Source organism: Malaclemys terrapin, chromosome 3 (genome assembly GCF_027887155.1).
Source record: "Malaclemys terrapin pileata isolate rMalTer1 chromosome 3, rMalTer1.hap1, whole genome shotgun sequence".
Taxonomy (NCBI): Eukaryota; Metazoa; Chordata; order Testudines; family Emydidae; genus Malaclemys; species Malaclemys terrapin.
In genome coordinates, this window is record NC_071507.1 from 147,126,314 (window position 1) to 147,146,459 (window position 20,146).

At 39.4% G+C, this 20,146-nt stretch overlaps 1 protein-coding gene across 2 annotated transcripts in view; it reads right to left on the minus strand.

Moving 5' to 3' along the window:
* SH3BGRL2 (SH3 domain binding glutamate rich protein like 2) overlaps nucleotides 1–20,146 on the minus strand; it is a 64,044-nt gene that overhangs the window by 24,199 nt on the left and 19,699 nt on the right. For both annotated transcript variants that reach the window (XM_054023085.1, XM_054023084.1), the window contains one exon: nucleotides 13,955–14,140. In XM_054023085.1, coding sequence (XP_053879060.1) covers nucleotides 13,955–14,140 — 186 coding nt within the window. The remainder of the gene's footprint in view (nucleotides 1–13,954; nucleotides 14,141–20,146) is intronic.

Sequence of the window (20,146 nt, forward strand, 5' to 3'; positions counted from 1 at the left end):
GCTTTCCTCCTACTTCAGCAGGAAAGTGTAGGTTGATCCAGGAGACAGAGTCTGTGAATGGAATTCAGAACAATAGGGGTTTACTCCCACCTCTGACTAACTTGATGTGTAACGTTGGGAAAGTCACTTAACTTTTGTAAAGTGCTTTGACACCTTCAGATCAAAAAGCATTCTTTAAGTGCTAATTATTATAAAATGGCCCAGAGCTGATTTAATATATTGCCACCCCTTGCCCTGCAGAAGAATTTGGAATTACCCATTTTGGTTCTGAAAATTATTTTCCAGGTTAAAAACAATGGGCAAGACCAAACTAGCAGATGTTTGAAAGGAAATAAAATCAGCTTACATAGTTAACTAGTTATTCATCTAACACAGAGCAGAACACTTTGAGCCATGAAAAATAATTAGCCAACGACATGCTTCTCACTATATAACTATGTTAAAAGCTATAAAGATGCTATGACACTTTTATACTGAGTTGAAGAAATCGTCATTGCTTAATAATAGAGCTGGTCAAAAAAATTCGGAAAGACAAGTTTTGTTGGAAAATGCAGGAAAGTTTTAAATCTGATTTCATTCTAATTCGGGCTGAAAGAAATTTTGAAGTGTCAGATTTTGAGTTTTGACCAGTTCTATTTAATAGTATACAAGTGGTAACTTTGTAAACTACCGATGACCATAAATACGTTTAAAAGGATATTATCGAGGTTGACAAAATTTGGCCTGCCTAAATAAATAAATAAATAACCCCATAATGATTATTTTGTGTGTGTTTTTATATATATAAAATAACACACTTTATTTTGTGCATGTGTTAAGTGCCTCTACAATATTAACATTACTAATATGAGAAGACCAATGCAGTTTTGGGCTCCTTACCCAAAGGTATCACATAATAGACCAGGGAAGGGATAATCCTGTCTAGATAATACTGAGAGGACCACACTGTATGCACTGCATGTATAAATATAGCATTGATAATATCCCTTTCAATGTATTTATGTTCATTAGTATTTTACAAGTTTTTAATTATGTCCTGTTAATGCAGAAAATTCTGGAGACTTCAGTTGCAGGCAAATGTCAATAAAACTCAGTGAATAGAGACGACCAACAAGAATGATCAATGAACTGAGCAGACTGACTTACGAAGAACGACTTAAACAAAATACATGTAACATCTAAGGCGGCTAGGAAAACGGTCTGAAAGTAACTGAAGATGGCAGGTCAGAGGAAAGTGATTGTTTAGATGGTTTAAAGGGGATAAAAGAATAATGAGATGAAAGTAAGCTAAGGAAAAAGCAAGTTCACCGTTGCAGGGGTAACATTTCCTAAATATGGAATGAATCTTCTTAAGCTCTGACTTTTCACTACTGACTTCATTTAAAAACTAGACTAGATGGAGCATTAAAAAATATGCTGTAGGAACAGTCAGGGAATCGACCAGATGATTTAATAATCTGTATCTCTCTCTGTTTTATTTTTAATATAAAAGAATGAAAACAGCTCCAAGGCTGCAGTAACTTGAACCCTGGCTGGCCTCAGAAAAGAAGAAGTACAGAGGCCTCATAAAGCCATATTTCCCCTATTGTCTACTTCTGTAGAGTGCGAGTGAGCTAGAATGGAGAAACAGGCCCTATCCAAAGACACTGTCATATGCAGGGTCTCTGCAAATACTCCTCCATGGTTGTAATTAAATTAATGGAACGTCAGGGTAGGAAGGGACCTCAGGAGGTCATCTAGTCCAACCCCCTGCTTAAAGCAGGACCAATCCCCAGACAGATTTTTGTCCCAGATCCCTAAATGGTCCCCTCAAGGATTGAACTCACAACCCTGGATTTAGCAGGCCAATGCTCAAACCCCTGAGCTATCCCCCCAACCTTACAAATTGTTGGTTTGTAAGATCCACTGCAATGTGTAGTGACAGCTAAGTATCAATGATGTTAAAACCTGTTAATAGCCTCATTTTCACAGGTCTGAGCACTTGCAGTTCACACTGAAGCCAATGGCTGCTGCGGTTGCCACACAGTGCATAAAAATAAAAATAATGCAATAAAGGAATGATAATTATATTAACGTTTACATTAGCCAGAAACTGCCAGAGTGTTATGAGAGGAAGCATGTTCTAGTGGTTATGGTACCAGACTTGAGAAATGTGGGTTCAGTTCTTGGCTACACCGCAGACTTCTTATGCCAGTTTCAGTACATGCGTGTACATCCTACCCCTAGCCACTCCAACATGAGAACTGCTGACAATTGGGAGGTTGAAGGGTGACTTTGCCTCCTCTGTAAAGTCCCAATTCCATGGCTCCTCCCTCAGTTACTTGTTTTTTTCTGCCACATACAACCATCACAGCTAGTATCCAGAGGGAGGTATGTACGATTGCGTGCTCTGAGCTCTGATCCCAGTGCCAAGAGATGGGATCACAAATGATGTGATTATGAACACAGGCCATAATTAATGTGCCTCGGCATTGTGTTAAGTCTTTGAAAGTGGGTACGCTGAAGTGCATTTAAATAGATACTATATACGTTGAGAGAACTGATTTTTCTCTGCACAAAAAGCTAAGCAGTATTGCAGTTCAGTGGTGTTAAAAATAGATGCTATGCAGCAAAAGACAAGTTACAGACGACCATTCACACATTTTATGGGCACCAGATCAAAGCAAACATTTTCAGTAGGTTCCATTTATGAATACCAACTAAATATACGTCTGCTTATTAACAATAAATGTGTTATAAAAGGCACTGTAGAGGCTGTAAATTGTAGTTGTAAATAAGTTTTCCCAATATATTTATTTTAAAACAAAAATAATTTTTTGTTTTGTTTTTTCTTTGTAGTAAACAAAAGAAGCCCACTTACCATTTGATTAACAAATCTGCAGCAGTTATCAGGTGTTTAGCTTTACTTACCAGGATGCAAGAAAAGTTTTTTAAAAAAATCTAGCTTCCCCATGTATTATAATAGAGAGACTTAAAAAAACAGCGTAAGCATAATTATAAGAGCACTTAAAAGGGAAACCTATTCCAATGCCTTATTTTGTAAACAGTCTCACTTGGCAACCATTTATTTGCATTAAAAATGATTGTCATATCAGAACTCTAAAAAAAAGGGACAACGCAACTGATCTTACACAAATAGTAAAAGGCAAAGGGGGGAGGGGGGGGCTCTTAATTGAAATAAACCAAATCAGCAGTCTGCTTCTCACTGAGTTAATACTGTATGTCACTGAGAATGAGACATCAGCATCCTGACTGAAAGAGCAATTCAGTTCTGTGGGACAGATGACACACACACATTGATCTGATTAGGGTTACAATGGAAACTCTTATTCAGCACAGCTCTCTCAGGAGACTGAGTTGATATTAAAAAAAAAAAAAAGAAGATTCTGTCTGTACAACACAGAGCAAAGTCTCCAATTAGCCAACCTTCTGATAAGATCTCTAGGCTAGGATTCTTAAGAGATAACGTAACATAAGCAATCTACTACTCACACAAAGATTAGACATTTTTCACTAATTTCCTTATTTGGTAAGCTTCCAAATGCTTGGGGATAGATGTTAGAAATAACTCTGCTACATGGACAATAGATAACACACTGTGACTTAGGGTACATCTACACTACAAAATTATGTCGACATAAGTTACAGCAACGTACAGCCACCGCAGTAATTAAATGGCTTTTGCACATTCATGCTGTGCTTGTGTTGGGGTGCACGTCCTCACCAGGAGCACTTGCACCAATTTAACTGTCAGTGTGGGGCATTGTGGGACAGCTTCTGAAAGGCAGCAACAGTCGACGTAAGCAACATGTCTACACTGACACTGCGTTGACATAACTACATGGGCATTGACACTACGCCTCTCGTGGAGGTGGATTTATTAAATTGGTGTAGTGGGTAAGTTCATTGGTGGGAGTGACATTTTAGTGTAGACACTTACAGAGTTAGGTCAACGTAAGCTGTAGTCCTGTGGCAACGTAAGCTGTAGTCCTTATAGACTAACAGATGCATTGGAGCATGTGTCTGACAAAGTGGGGATTCACCCACGAAAGCTTATGCTCCAATACATCTGTTAGTCTATAAGGTGCCACAGGACTCTTTGTTGCTTTTTACAGATCCAGACTAACACGGCTACTCCTCTGATATGTAAGCTGTAGTGTAGACCAGGCCTTACTGATGTCCACCAATAACATATTCAGCAACAATCTAGCAGCCTTCAAATATCACAGCACTTAATGACCAGCAAAGAAGTATCATTATTCCCCATCTATAATATGGGGATCTGAAGCACAAAGAGGCTGTGCAAGATCAAACAATAAGGCCCCAATCTTGCAACGGATTCAGCACAGTGCCCCCCGTGACTTCAACGTGGGGCTCAGGAGGCCACTGATGCAGACTGTATTGCGGGCCTGCATCAGTGGAAGTGCCAGGAATACCATGGGTCTCTTGACTCCCAGTTCTCTGCGCTCTCCAATGCATCCTGCTGCCACTTTAGGGAGAATTTGTTTTGATAAGATCATTACTGAATTAAAATTACAAGTGCAAAGCCTGTGTCTTTTGGGAAGGTGGCAGTTGTCTTGTTTTAAAGTTAGGTGATGAATGACGAACTATGGTAACCTTCCTCTTACCCAAGACTGCTGTTAAAGATATGTTACCTATAGTACTAGCGTGTCTGCACACATTTGAAATGATGACTACTTCCCTAAAAGTATATAATTTGAATACACTAGCTGTAACTTTAAAAGAAATGAATTAAAAAAAAAAATAAACCATCACCACCAACAAAATCCAGACTTTTTCTTAGAACATTTTACCTAATATTGGTGTAAGATACTTCAGAGCACTATAAAAGGAAAAGGGATTTTTTTTCCCCAGTTTGTTTACTTTATGACTGACTGTTTCCCTGGATAATCTCTTCTCTGTTTGTGTGGGTCTTTCACACAGACACAGGGAAAGTATTTAAAGAATAGAAAAATGTGATTATAAAACCACAAAAACTGGCTAAGGAAATGAGGGGCAGGAATAGTACCTGAAACTGTATTAACTCCTTCATAATTTTTAAACAGAGTAGATCTCTTTGGTCTAGGATAACCCTTAGAAAATACTTTTTCCCCTTCTTGTCTTTACATTAAAGTAAACAGACATGGAAATATGCTGTACTGAAATATGTAGGGCATACAGTGTACCATCTTCTAATAATTCCATCACTCTGACAGTGTTTTCTGGAAACTGATCGATGACTGCCATGGTTTCCTCTAGGTATTATACTAGTACACTGACTGCCATGGTTTCCTCTAGGTATTATACTAGTACACTATTAGGCCCAAATCTTGTGCAGTACTGAGTGTCCGCAATTGCCACTGTCATATAGTCAATGGGCTCATCCGTTCTAGCACTATACTGTACTCCCCTAAGAGAATACTATGCCACTGAAGTAGTCATAACCCTTCAAGTATTGTTTTTTTTTAAAAGATGTATGGTCTTTTTAAAGCATCCTCTAGGGCAGCGATTCCCAAACTGTATTGATTTATGTGCCACCTTCTTAAAACCTGTTGTGAAGTGCATTGATGGAACATCAAACATACACATACCACACTTTGGGAACCTCTGCCTTAGGGATACTGACAAGAATTTATTTTCCATTTCAGAAAAGAGAATCTGGGGCTCCTACCTGGAAAGTGCAGTGAACTGCTTGTAATTGGGTACTGAATAGCCATTTACAGTTCTGGACTTTTGTGCTTAAGATGATATACTTGTGTTAAACATCAAAAATAATCTGAACAAGACAAAATCTAGATTAACAATCTAACAAATTATGCAAAATGTATTTTCAAATGTACTACTTCAAATGATCTTTTGTAACTATATTTTAAAATAAAGAGCCTAAATTATTTCACATAGCACAGTGCCCTCATCTAAATATAAGAGCTGTATACAAGAGTTTCTCCAGCTTCTGTGTTTTTAATTCAACAGAATGTAAAGGTACTTCTGTAGGGACTCAATTTTTTTGCCAGAAGAAGCTGGTTTACCAGGTATAAAAAGCTAAGGAGCAGCAGAAACAAATTCATTCCTTGATTTTGTGCTTTTGCTGAAGGAGGGAAAATGATGGAACTGAGCCAGATAGCGAAAAATATAGCAGAGTCTATAGAGTAAAGCACATGTCATTTTCATCTTCAAACCACATGATTCACTACTGTTTATAAAACAACCCCTCCCTTCTCCCTCCCCCCTCAAATAATGGCATTAAATTGGAATGTATTTCCTGTATAAACATCCACATTAATACAATACTGATCTCAATAATAAGTGCTCTGGGGAAGGAAAAGTCCTCAGATTATTTTTGTAGCATTTTTCTGTTTAACTGATTTGTTGAAAGATTCTCTCTACTTTAAGACCAGATATGTTGGCTGTCAAATAGTTCACTTAAGGGCCTGTGCTCCTCTCCATGAAACAGAAAGGGGAAACATGGGGCTGAAGGTCTCTGAAAGCAACCCATGGGCTGAGGGAGTAGCAGAGGGAAGGAATGTGATAGCTCTGTGGAGCCCACAGCTGCTCTCTCTGCACTCACCCCCATTTTTGGAGCTCCAGGAGCTTTGGGGTGAATGGTATCCTGCCAGAATGGAGAAGAGGCAGAGCTGGGGAGCAGCTGTTTTGTGCAGTATTGTAGCGATGCTGGCTCTGGCGGGACCCAACTGCGAGTGCCAATTCAGGACAAATTGCTTACAGCATGGCAGTTTCAGCCCAAGGCTGGGGGTTTTCCACCTCTAAGACAAACCAAACCAGCCAGACAAAGAGGACTTTGTTCTCACCCCACTGGCTAACCACAAGTCACACAAGCAGTTCCCTTAGACACTCGTTCCCCAGTATCACCACCAGTTCCATCTGTTATGGGGGCGAATGGTTATGAAAACCAACACCCCAGTAAAAGAAAAAAGGTTCTCTCGATCCCAAAGGAACAAGCCCCAGACCCAGGTCAATATACAAATCAGATCTTACCCACAAAGCATGCTGTTGCCAATCCTTTAGAATCTAAAATCTAAAGGTTTATTCATAAAAGGAAAAAGATATAGAATTGGTTAAATGGAATCAATTACATACAGTAATGGCAAAGTTCTTGGTTCAGGCTTGCAGCAGTGATAGAATAATCTGCAGGTTCAAATCAAATCTCTGGAGTACATCCACAGCTGGGATGGGTCATCAGTCCTTTGTGTAAAGCTTCCGTTTGTAGCAAAGTCCCTCCAGAGGTTACTGTATTAGATGAAATGTATTGTAGCCTTGAGGGCTGAGAAGAGGGGTGGCTGTGGTGCTTTTATGGGTATAGCTTAAGAAAGGGCTGCTACTTGGAAGATATTCTTCCCCACATTAACAGACAAGATTGAGATTTTCTGATTTTTATAATAATGCAAATTTAGATTGCAGTCCAAGGATATTGGGTACTATGTGCCTCTCACACTAGCAAAAAATAGTTACAATGCAGATCTCCATTACCTGTTTTTTATCCTTTTAATCTGAAGTGTCCCATGCTTAGTCTCATGCCAGCAATTTGTGTCTGTTTTACTGAAAGCTAATTGCTAAATTTATTTTTGAATTGTGGGAGACCATTTTTGCTTACCCTTAATTCAAAAGTGGCAGAACAAAAGAACTTCAGAGAATGCAGCTGGTTAGCCTCTCAGACAAAATGAGTTAGTTACGCATGAAAGATTAAAACCTGAAATAACTGTATAAAGCTATTAAAATAAGCCATTATCAAGGATGGTCAGTGGGCATCTGCCATAACTTTAGCACTATCCAGTGAAACCTTTCCTTCTCTATAACATTGTGAAGACTGCAGGATTAGTTACAAACTCTCCTTGTCTGGCCTGAAAGGGGCAGCCTGCTGCTGGCATAGCTTGCATAAGAGATTGTTCAATGAGACATTTACAAATAAAGTACTTTAAAAAAAAAAAAAGCGGGGGGGAGGGAAGGGCAAAAAAAGCCTTAGTCAACAATAGGAAAAGCATTGCAGGTTTTGATCCCACACAGAAAGCTAATGTTGTGCTAGTACTGAAAGAAATAAATGGGATGAGCTAGATAATTATAGACCTGACAGCCTGACATCAATCCCAAGATGATGCAGAGGCTTTGTGAATCCCAGTGATTTTTCTAGGTGCCTAAAAGTTAGGCCTGGCATCACTCAGCATCACCACGCCTAAGTTCCTTTGTGAATTTAGCCCAAAGTCACATAGGAAGTCTGTGGTGGAGTGGGTAACCTGGAACTCCCAAGTCCCAGGCTAGTGCTCTAACCACTAGAACATCCTCCCACACCCGCTCCCAGGGCAGAGTGGCTCAGCAGAAGCGAGGAGGTGGTGCATAGACGTATACGCAAAGACAGTCCTTCTCCTTGGATGCCCCGAGCTCTAAAGGGATGGAGCTTGCTTTCCTTGCAGATCTTCTAGCTCTGTAGGGTTTGATGATCTCATACCCTGTCTCCTATGCAAATCCACTAATCTCAGTCGCTGTGGAGAGAAAAGGGCAAAAACTCTGAGGGGGATTCTTGAAGTTTTCCAAAGTCCTCTTTCCACCTAGGAGCTAGGAAGATTAGTGCCACAGTGATTGTCTGTGTCCTGACTGATTTCTCCTTTGGCAAATACTGTATTTTGGCAAATACTCTATTTTATTTCTCTCTGTAGTATAAATGTACACAGCCTAATGGAGCTGATTCTACAGCTGGTCAAAACTCTGAATTTCTGGTTTGTGGGAAATTATGACATTTTGACATTTGTTTTTGGTCCTAATGATATTTAAAATAAAAATTTAATATTTCAACTACAATGTCAGTTTCAGCAGTAGCATAAAAAATGTAAAAAAAAAAAATGTAAAAAAAAAATTTCAAAACAAAATGTTGGAAATCCCCAAAATGAAGTCTTTCCAAGATGAAATATCTTTCATTTTGGGGGGAAAAAAATCCACAGATGTTAGTCAAAATTGACACTTTTCAAAATGTTTCAAATTTCAACAAAAGTGGTATTTTGTTGAAAAAACACATTTTGATGAAAAATTTCTGGCCAGGTCTAGCTGAAACTTATGTGATAAACTGAAGAGCCAGGTGATAAAAAAAAATACATCCATTGACAATAGGACAAGAAGTAATGGGCTTAATTTGCAGCAAGAAAGATTTAGGTTATATATTAGGCAAAAACTTTCTAACTCTAACGGTAGTTAAGCTCTGGAATAGGCTTCCAAGGGAGACAGTGGAATCTGCATCGTTGGCAGTTTTTAAGAACAAGTTGAACAAACACCAGTTGGGGACAGGGCCGCCCAGAGGACTCAGGGGGCCTGGGGCAAAGCAATTTTGGGGGCCCTTCCATAAAAAAAATGTGCAATACTATAGAATACTATATTCTCGTGGGGGCCCCTGTGGGGCCAGGGGCAATTTGCCCTACTTGTCCCCCTTCTGGGCAGCCCTGGTTGGGGATGGCCTAGGTTTACTTGGCCTCAGGACAGGAGGCTGGATCTGATGACCTTTCAAGGTCCCATCCAGCCCTACATTTCAATGAATCTTTATCATGCACTTATGATTGCCTCCATTGCTCTCTGCCTGGCAATCATTTCCTCAGGACTTACTCCATACTAACCCTCCTCAGCAGCTTCCAAGAAACAACTCTGGGTTTTTTTGTTTGTTAGTTTTTTTAAAAGGAACAACCTGCCATAAAAACATTTCCTTCTCAGCTCCCACTCCCCCCAGGAAAAAGGAAAAGATGCTTCCACTTGAGACATACAACAAGTAAGATTCATTCCTGCACCAGGTTTTCTGTACTGTACGTTAAAATGTCATTACTTCAAAGCTTTAATTTGCAGCCCTGCAGTTAGAAAATGGAGTTTTATTTCATTGGGAAAGGGAAGATGTTCACCTTCCCAGTACAATCCAAAATTCTAGCCCTAAAAAGGTCTGGTGTCTGATTTTAAAGTCATGACATTTTTAGGTATAGAAAAGTAATTTTAGGTCATTTCTGGAGCTTTTTATGGCTCTCTATCAGCCCTGAACAGTTGGTTTCATGATAACCAAGGCTCCATTCCTACAATGGACTCTGCATAGATAGATCTCTCCACCCATAGGGAGTTCAAAGGACTGGGGAAGAAGACTGTACAGCAAGTGGGATAGATACAGATAGATATACTTTAAATTATTTAAATTTCTACCATAGCAGAATATCTGATAGTGTGGTATACAATAAAGGCTTACCAGTAATCATAACTACAAAGTGGTTTCACTTTTATACTACCACACCACAGCATTCCGTGTGTGTATATAATAGTGATACACACTATGAATTATAGAATCATGAAAGTTTTCTATAATCAATTAATTTTGTTTTGGAGCTCATGAACATTATATTCAATTTTCTGAATTTTTATCTTGCTGTTAAAACAACATTTTCTTCAGGAGATTTATTATCTTCCTGCACTGTCTTCTTACTCCACTGGAGCTCAGTAATGTTTGGAGACATTACAGGCATAACCTTAAAATGTGACATACTGAACAAGCAGATTTACGGAATGCTCTTGCCTTCACTTGGATCATCAGAACATTTGCTCCTTGAGCAGGCAGAAACAGAGAGCCCAGAAAAAATTGTGACATCAAAGACAGCCAAGTAACATGCTGACAGCCAGTGGTAAGAATAATGTCATTATACAGATCAGTATTTCAGGAGCCAACACACTGGCAACTAAGGCCTGGCCCACTTAGCAGGAACATTTTATTGCTCAAATAAAAGCAACGCTGGTCTGTTTTAATCAGGGATTAAAATATGAAGCACCATTGAAGTTTTAAGTATTATAATCCTTGTTCTAAAACTTCTATATTGACCAATTTAGAGACTTGTCTCTGCGACTGATTTTTGCTAAATGCAAAAAAGTTTATAGAATTGCTTTAAAAAGTGTTTTTAGTTACTTAACTTTCCCCCTAGAATGGTTGGGAGGGGGAGACAGGCAGAGCGAGAAGTATTCAAAGCCTGTTCTTCTTTAGGTAACCGAACACAATGGAATTCCCTATTTTAAAAATGGTTTTGTTTTGTTTTGTTTTCAAAAAACCTAATCAGACCAATGAAAGTCTCATTTAAAGCATGAGCACTAGTGCTACATCAGACAAATGAGTAATCCTGAACACAAAAGGCTTTAGACTGGGTAGGTCATTTCCAGTCAACTGAATCCTGTTCACTCACCTACGTAAGCATTGAGCTGAAATTAAAAATGATTCTTCTAGCTCTGAAGTTCTCCCACTGACACCAAGCACCCCATCTGGGGAAAATGGCTGTATATTATTGCAACTGTGGTGCTCTACTCACCTTTCTTCTCTCAAATGTCTCTGTTTTTAACTGTTCTTTATGCAACATCCAACAGATTGTAAACTCCTTTGGGCCAACTTCTCTCATTTACATGGTGTAAGCTAGAGTAACTACACTGAAGTAGTTACACATTTAAACCAGTGTAAATGAAAGGAGCTGGTCCTCATGTCTCTTTTTTGTCTCAAGTGCCACACACATCTATGATGCTAGAATCATGTCCCTGGAACGAGGCAACACATTCCAATAGCATACAAATGACTACAATATTAAGCAGCACTGGCACCAAAATTGGACGGTTAAATTATTCATGTTGATGTGGGTTTATGGCTGCCGTCAGTCTGAGAATTTTACTTTAAGACTATAGGTACTGTTGTTATTGCAACATCCCACTAATGGAGCTCACTACTGAGCAACTGTGAGGCAGAGATTGCTGAAAGACTGAAACAGCACTAGGCAGATCTATGAGGACATCTGCAGTTAAACTAACTCAGACACAATTACAAGGGCTTGGAGTCTTCATGCTTCAGGGCAGGAGCTAATCAGCAGGTGGTGGTACAGTAGTGTACTGCGCAATTAGGTGTGTTATGTTTGTTTTGCATCTTGTGAACCATTCAGCATTAGGTACGGTTAGAGACAGCATACCAGAACAGATCATTCATTGGTTTGCTTCAGCCACTTTAATCTCCAAGCTATCTAATGTAAAAACTGAATAATATTCCCTTTACAGAGCAATTATACTCTGAAAAGTGATACTTCAAAAGCCACCTTCCTACTTAGCAGGTCTAGTTCCAGTGTGTATTCATAGTCGTATCTGCTGATTTTTACCAAGGGGCAGGGGGGTGGGGGAAAGCCCTCATTACTTTTTTTACTAATCATCACTACAGAACCTACACTTCTATGCAAGTGACCGTGTGTCTATAGTGGCTTATACATCAGCAGTTGGATTCAATTGTAGGACCGTGTCCACCTGTGCAACCCTAGTGAATCAATCTAAAAAAAAAAACCTGCATCTAATTAGCTTTTTTCCTCTCACCCAAACGCATAAAGAAAAAAGACAATCCAAGGAATCAGATAAGAGGGTTGCACAGCTAACCACAAGCAGATCTGGCCTATATAGTTTTTATTGCTGGTGATAATGCCTAAGCTAGAGGAAAAAATACCCAGGTTAGCTTCCTGATGCCATGTGGAGTTTGCAGACCTGGCGGTTGGAAAAATAAGCAGACCATTGTAAGCTGAGCACATAGGATTTAGAAATCACGATGACACAAAAAACACTGAACCCTATACACTGCCATTTTCACTAAGGTTTTCTCTTCAATGACATTAAAGTGTGTGTGTTTTGACAGCAAGAAAACTAAACACACAACAGCTAGCTCACTATAAAATCCCAAGTGGAGACAAGACACTTATAGTGTTTACTGGGAAGTTGCTAGGCAAGGTCAGCACTATACATCTCCCTTCCCCCCCACCCCTTGATCTTGCCTACTTTATCTCCCCGTAAAACTAAAGTGGCTTGTCTCCATTATGTTTTTACAGCAGCATTGCTAATGTGTGTTAGTTATCTTATGATGTAAACATCTTTTTGTCAGGAAAGACATAGGCCAAGTCTCTTTTCAAAGAGAAGCCGCTCTTTAAAGCTGTTCACAGATTGTGCAGTCTAGCAACAGTAACAGAATTAGGTCTCCTCAACCAAAACAGATATCAACTGCACAGATATAGTAACAAGATGATTTTCGTGACACATGGGAGACTCTTTCCATCTAGTTAAACACAACTTGTGTTTGGAATTAGCTAGTTATTATAAAACATGCTTAAATGCACTAATAAAAGGAACCCCAAAAAAGATGCAAAATTGGCATCCCCCAAAATTTCAGATCCCTTCCCCAAATTAACCAAATTTTGTACACTTGCGGAAGTTCCACTGTACATAAGTGAGAGGGCCACAAGTATCCCCTCATGTCTTAGGAACATACTTATCCCATCCAATGGACCTGTTGCACACCGCACTGCTTGGACACAATTCGCACAGCTGGGATTAGAGCTACCCCACTGCAAATAAATAGGAACAGACAACGAGCCACACATGGTATGGCTGAAGAGCAACTGCTGTTACCCTTCTTCCCCATACAATAAAGCTCACCCATCTATCAACTGCAACAAACCTTTCCACCACGCCATCTGTTAGATTAAGGGTTGAATCATCTCCCAGATACTGTACAGACCCGCTTGTTACCCACCTCCACCAGACAGCCACCTGCCTTAACCCATTGCACGCTATAAACAAGACATCCACTACAACCTATCCACCATCTCACTTTCCTGCTGCATCAACCCACAAACACAACCCCTGTCTGCCTCCAGTTAGGTTCCTGGGGGGCATGTCATCCAACAGTCAAACCTACTGATCTCCCAACCAGCCAATATGCACACTCCGCCTCCCAAAGGACGCGCTGGTCAAGGGACTGAAGAAGCAAGAGATGAAGAGCTACCATATTTTTATTTATATATATATAAATAAAAAACACAAGCCCCAACTCTCCACTTTTTGAACTAGTTTGATACTGATGACTTTGTATTTCAATGGTCAACACTAACTTAATGTAACCAGTCTGGACCTCAAAGCTACTTACTCCACAGTACTGATCATCATTAAATATCTGGGGTGGCAGTGGATTGCCCTGTGCAGGCTGTCTTTCCTCAGGAATATTTTTATACATCCATTGTCTTTGTTCCTCCGACATTGTGATATCCACCTCTTCAAAATCTATCCTGTTGGCTTCCAGAAATCGTACCACATCTTGCTGCCTCTTCTTTATCTGAGAGAGAGAGAGAGAGAAATACATCACAGCTAGCCCATCATTACTAAAGATATGTTTACAAGCCTGAATATGCTTGTCTATTTTTTACTCAAAGCTCAAAAAGTTCAATAAGAACATCAAATATTTCTAAGTTAAAATTATGTGACTTAACACTGCAGTTTCTTTATGTACAAGTTACTAAAGTCTACAAACTTCTGCCTCATTTCTAGGCGGTTGGCTGTTTTTTTAGGGGGGGGGGTAATTTTGGGTTTGTTTTTTTCTTTAAAAAGATGCCTGTGATAGAGGAACACCTGGCTTGTACTCCAAATAAGTCAAAGATAAAAGGGTAGCTGGTTTGCAGATTCACCATGCATTACTGGCCACATTTTAAAGGTATTTAGGCACCTAAAGATGCAGATAGGCACCTAGTAAGATTTTCCAAAGTGTCTACCTTTTAAAATGTGGCTGTGAGTTTCCTGAACACAGTTTATTCATTTCTTAGGTTCATACAGAACATGTGCACATGCTCTGAGATGGGGATGGTCTTGTCTCACACCAGCTTTGTCTTCACTGAAAAAGTGGGGGGAGGTGCATTGTGGGGAGCTTCGTTTTGGGGGGGGAGGGTTTAATAGAACTCGTTATCTTGACATAAATTCCTAGCAGAAACAGCACACAGGTAGTTTTTACCCTGATGTAGCTAGTCAAAGTCAACTCTATACCACAGCGCACACACCCCTCCCAGTGTTTACCTTGACTAGTTACATTGGGGTTAAAAACCTGCCCGTGCCCGGTCTTCACTAGGCATTTTGTATAAAAGGGATAACTGTAAAAACACACCTTTTTGCAGTGAAGACATAGCCATAGAGTCTTCGAGATTGAGGGAAAGCCTCGGGTTTACTAATTCGGCCAGGATTGGTTCTGCAATACAACCAGCTTCACGCTATTTCCAGCACGTCCCAGATCCTTCTACTAAGGCACATTCCACCTAAAAGGGGCTACACACTGTGTTCACTATGACTACTCAAACATGTTTCCCAGCCATACTGTGTGGAGATAAACTTATATTTAAGAATTTTACAGTATAAAAATACTGTGGAGCAAGATCTATCCACTTGCCCGTTGGATTAAATTACGGGTGGATGGATGTTACCTTTGGGTATCATAGGACCCAGACAGTATTTAAAAACCATTAGTTTTTCAAGTGCATGTACTAGCTGTATTTGTCACACCACTATTTGTCACACCACTCTTCATATTGGATTCATTTGATACATCAGATCACAAAAATAATAATCTCCAGTGAAATTTATTACAGATTACAGTAAAAATTCACATTCAGATGACTTCCAGTGGTGAAATAATTATGTCCTCTTTGAAACAAAGACCATGGATATCTCCAAGAGGGTTTGGTCCAATTTCTGCAAAACAACATAGTTCTAAAATGTCTGAACATTTATGTGCTCTGTTGCAGAAGGAAACTGATTGGCTCTTATATGTGTATTCCTTGTAACTTAACCAGTTATTCAATACATTTGTGTTTCATTCAGTGGTTGGTTCCTTCTTTTATGTATGCCATACTGATTTTTCAAACAATGCACATTATGAAAGATCAATCACTGTCATACCAAATTTATCTTCTAAAACTGTATGCAAAAAATACAAGTAGTAGCTCAATTACCATCATTACCACCATTTTTCCGCTAATCAAAGCGCAATGCTAAAAGTAAAATGATTTCTTGTACTATGACATTAAACTTAAAGGAATCATATTGTGACTGTAGAAGTGAGAGAAACCGTTCTTATCCTCAGTAACTTACAACAGAAGATGAGAGACAACTTCAATCTGAAATGGAGATTGAGATTTTCTTAATACTGGCCATTTTATTAAATATTTGTTCAAGTAAAGATGTGCAGACTAGGATGATATTGCAGGAGGGTTTTCCTTGGAAATTCTGCATGTGCAATGGAAGATTTTTAAAAATAAAATTCCTTCCCATTCCACAATGTTCATTCTGCCTGACAATTTCCATTATTCTTGGACGCTGACCTGTCAGACAACTGACAATTGCAACTTAGATTTAATCAGATCCTCAACTGCTGTCTTGATCACACAAAGTGAAAATTCTTGGATTTCCTTTACCTTTTACGTAGCAGGATCCTAATTTGCCTTTAACATAGTAAAAAAGTCATCACAATTTAATACGGTATTAATCTTTAGAGCTCAGTGCTTGACTCCTATATTATACATGCTGATCGATCATTTAGTACATATGCACTTTGTCTTTGGTTTTATTGTTAATCCATACTGCAAGTCACAAAAATAAAACTGAAAAACAGAAATCCCCATCTACACCAGATGTAGACTTCATTTTTGCAGCTGGTCTCCCTATCAGGGTTACAAAACAGCAACAAACAGTGTGTCATGTCAATATGCACAGAACTGCTGTAATTATGTAGTTTGTCACTCATCTGTTGGTGAAATTGCTCATCTGATAGATGGGGCTTTTGCAATGGGGAACTGAAACGTCAAGATTCTTATTTCTTGTTCATGTGTTTTATTGATTTACTCCAGCAAATGAAAAGGCATCCAATGCTAAATCACATGTACTGTTTCTAAAAGCTACTTCAAAGAGGGTCTAACAAAATGAATATGTACAAGCTGTTTAGATCCATGTGAAAGTTTCGTTAACCCAAAACACGGTCAGATTCACCCAATGATTCCGCAAAACCCAACAAGAACCAGGCTAGGTCACCCCTGTCCTCACAGGAACTTGTCATTTCCAACAAGTCAAGCCTATCCTCTACTTTGCCCTCCCCTGTGTTTACTGAAATGGGAATGGAGAAAGATGGCCTAGTGACTTGGCTCCTATTGTCTTCGGTGGAATGGATAGCTTGTTCCCACCTCCGGATTTCCAGGAGGCAGAGAACTTACCTCCTTTCCTTATTCTGATTTTGTAGGATAAAGGAGAGTTAACTGGGTTAGCAGGGAATACATGTAGAGGTTTCCCCAATAGACATCTCTCAGTGTAGAGTGCTAGAGTAGTATTGACAGGTGTCAGAGTTGATGAGCCTAGCTTGTGATCCTACAAAATCAGGATGATAAAGCTTCATACTTCTGCACCATCTTTGATCCAAGGACCTCAATATGCTGCACACAAAATTAGTTAATTTAATGTCATGATACCTCTCTGGGATAGATCAGAATTACTATCCCCATGCTGTATAGGTGATTAGACTCAGAGAGAAATATTAATGCAATTTTTCCCTCAGGGAGAACTGCAAGACACTAAAATTTACTCACCCTTGAACTTAAAAGATTTTTAAAATACACTCAACTCTGCTCTGTGCTGCCCACCTGTTTAGCCAAAGTTCCAAGAACAAATCAGTTTTCTTTATAACATGATAAAAACATTGAGACCATGCAGATGCATCAAACAAGACATTCTGGTTTTGAGATAGCATGACAACATTAATACTTGCTCCTGCAAGGATAGATACAGTTAACATGTGTAACAAACTTGGAATATTTAGAATTTGACAAATGCTATGTATTAAATTTACATTTCTGATATAAACAGACAAAGATACACCTACTGAAATGAAAACGTGTACTATCAAAAAGTTATCTGATATTCCCTAGGCCATATCATGGAACAACACAGATTGTCAAGCAGAATTAATGGCCATTGCATACTACTATTAGTACCTTTTAAACCATGTTATATATCACTGGTGTAGTATATTCATTCTGATTCTAAGATTCTTATCAAAGATAAATTAATTTGCCAAATTTCATAGCATTTGCTGCAGCAATGCTTTGGGCTCTAACCAAGGACAATATAAAAATTAGCCCTGGAGTGCCACAGGATTCTAGTGACCTCTGTTATATTGATCAAAGAGAGAAATATTGTAATATGTAATCTTTACATTTAATTTTAGACAATTTATACTTGTATTATCGACAGAAGGAAATGTTGAAGAGTTTGGTATTTATGAAGAAATTAGCTAGATTTTATACCTTTTTGTCCTATAAACATAGGATCAATATGTCTTTAGAAATCTGAGTGCAAGTGAAATGTAAAGAATTGGGACTATGACTAGAAACCTATGCTGTAATGTTTTTCAGGCAGATATAATAACTGTTTCATCAGCTTGACCCAAGGGAACTACCACCTTCAGGGGTGGGAGGCGTTGTAAATTCGGAGGAGGATAGGGATATCCTGCAGGGAGACTTGAATGAGCTTGTGAATTGGAGTATCAGAAATAGGATGAAATTTAATAGTAAAAAGTGTAAGGTAATGCATTTGGGGATGACTAATAACAATTTTAGTTACAAGATGGGGACGCATTGGTTAGAAGTAACGGAAGAGGAGAAGGACCTAGGGGTCCTCGTAGACCGCAGGATGACTATGAGTCGACAATGCGACGTGGCGGTGAAAAAAGCCAATGCTGTCTTGGGATGCATTAGGCGAGGTATATCTAGTAGGGATAAGGAGGTCCTGCTCCCGTTGTACAAGGCGCTGGTGAGACCTCACTTGGAGTACTGTGTGCAGTTCTGGTCTCCCATGTTTAAAAAAGATGAACTCAAACTGGAACGGGTGCAGAGAAGGGCCACTAGGATGATCAGAGGAATGGAAAACCTGTCGTATGAAAAGAGACTAGAGGAGCTTGGGTTGTTTAGTCTGACAAAGCGAAGGCTGAGGGGGGATATGATTGCTATCTTTAAATATATTAGAGGGATTAATACAAGGGAGGGAGAAGAATTATTCCAGCTTAGTACTAATGTGGATACGAGAACGAATGGATATAAACTGGCCGTGGGGAAGTTCAGGCTTGAAATTAGACGAAGGTTTTTGACCGTCAGAGGGGTGAAATATTGGAACGGCCTTCCGAGGGAAACGGTGGGGGCGACGGACCTGTCTGGTTTTAAGATTAAGTTAGATAAATTTATGGAGGGAATGGTTTAATGGTAAAACATAGTAGTCAAGGAAAACCAAACAATGGTAGGTAAATCGTATAATGGCTGACAGGGGTCAGGCTGGTGACTCTTGCCTATATGCTCGGGGTCTGACTGATCGCCATTTTTGGGGTCGGGAAGGAATTTTCCTCCAGGGCAGATTGGCCGAGCCTCTGGAGGTTTTTCGCCTTCCTCCGCAGCATGGGGCAGGGATCTCTAGCAGGAGGGTCTCTGCCGATTGAAGTCACCTAAAACAGGATTGGGGACTTCAACAGCAGAGTCCAGGGAAGGGGTAGGGACGGTTTTATGGCCTGCAGCATGCAGGGGGTCAGACTAGATGATCATAATGGTCCCTTCTGACCTTAAAGTCTATGAGTCTATGAGTCTATGAGACTCCATAATGAAATACCACGCCCTTTTATTTTGCATGCACAATGAAAGTCTTCATGGAAATAATAGATATGTGAGGACTACTATTTTTTTGTTCAAATGGAAGTCTAAGTTTATCTGTCTTGACACAGATACTGTATGTCTGTCTCCAGAAAGTGGTGATCAGTTACCAACGCTTTCTTTACATAAGCTTCACTCCCCCCCCCCCCCCTCTTCCAAAGTAAAAATAGGTCAGCAACATGTTGTGGATATAAAACTATTAAATCAGCATCTTCTGTTACCATGTTAGTGTTCAGACAGTGTTTTTACAAAAGATAAGTAAATGTTTTGTAAATCTCTTAAATGTGAGCAATTTACCTTTGAGGGGAAAAATAGATTTGGTAGCTGTGCATTATAAGGTGTGACTGTTGATCGAAATGCTATTAAAATGATAACAACCTGCAGTAAATTGTACCCAAGAGCCATTCAGTCCCTCTGGAGCCACTAGATTCTTTTCTGAACCGTCTCTCCTACGATTTCTGTATTATTTCATCACCACCCATGAGGTGGGCAGATAGACAAGTTCATGAACTTAAATAACTGTTTACTTCCATCTCTAAAAACAGACACTAGATTAACTTCAGTGGGACTCATGAGTAAGGGGAACAGGATTTGGCCTGATACTTAGAGAGGAATCA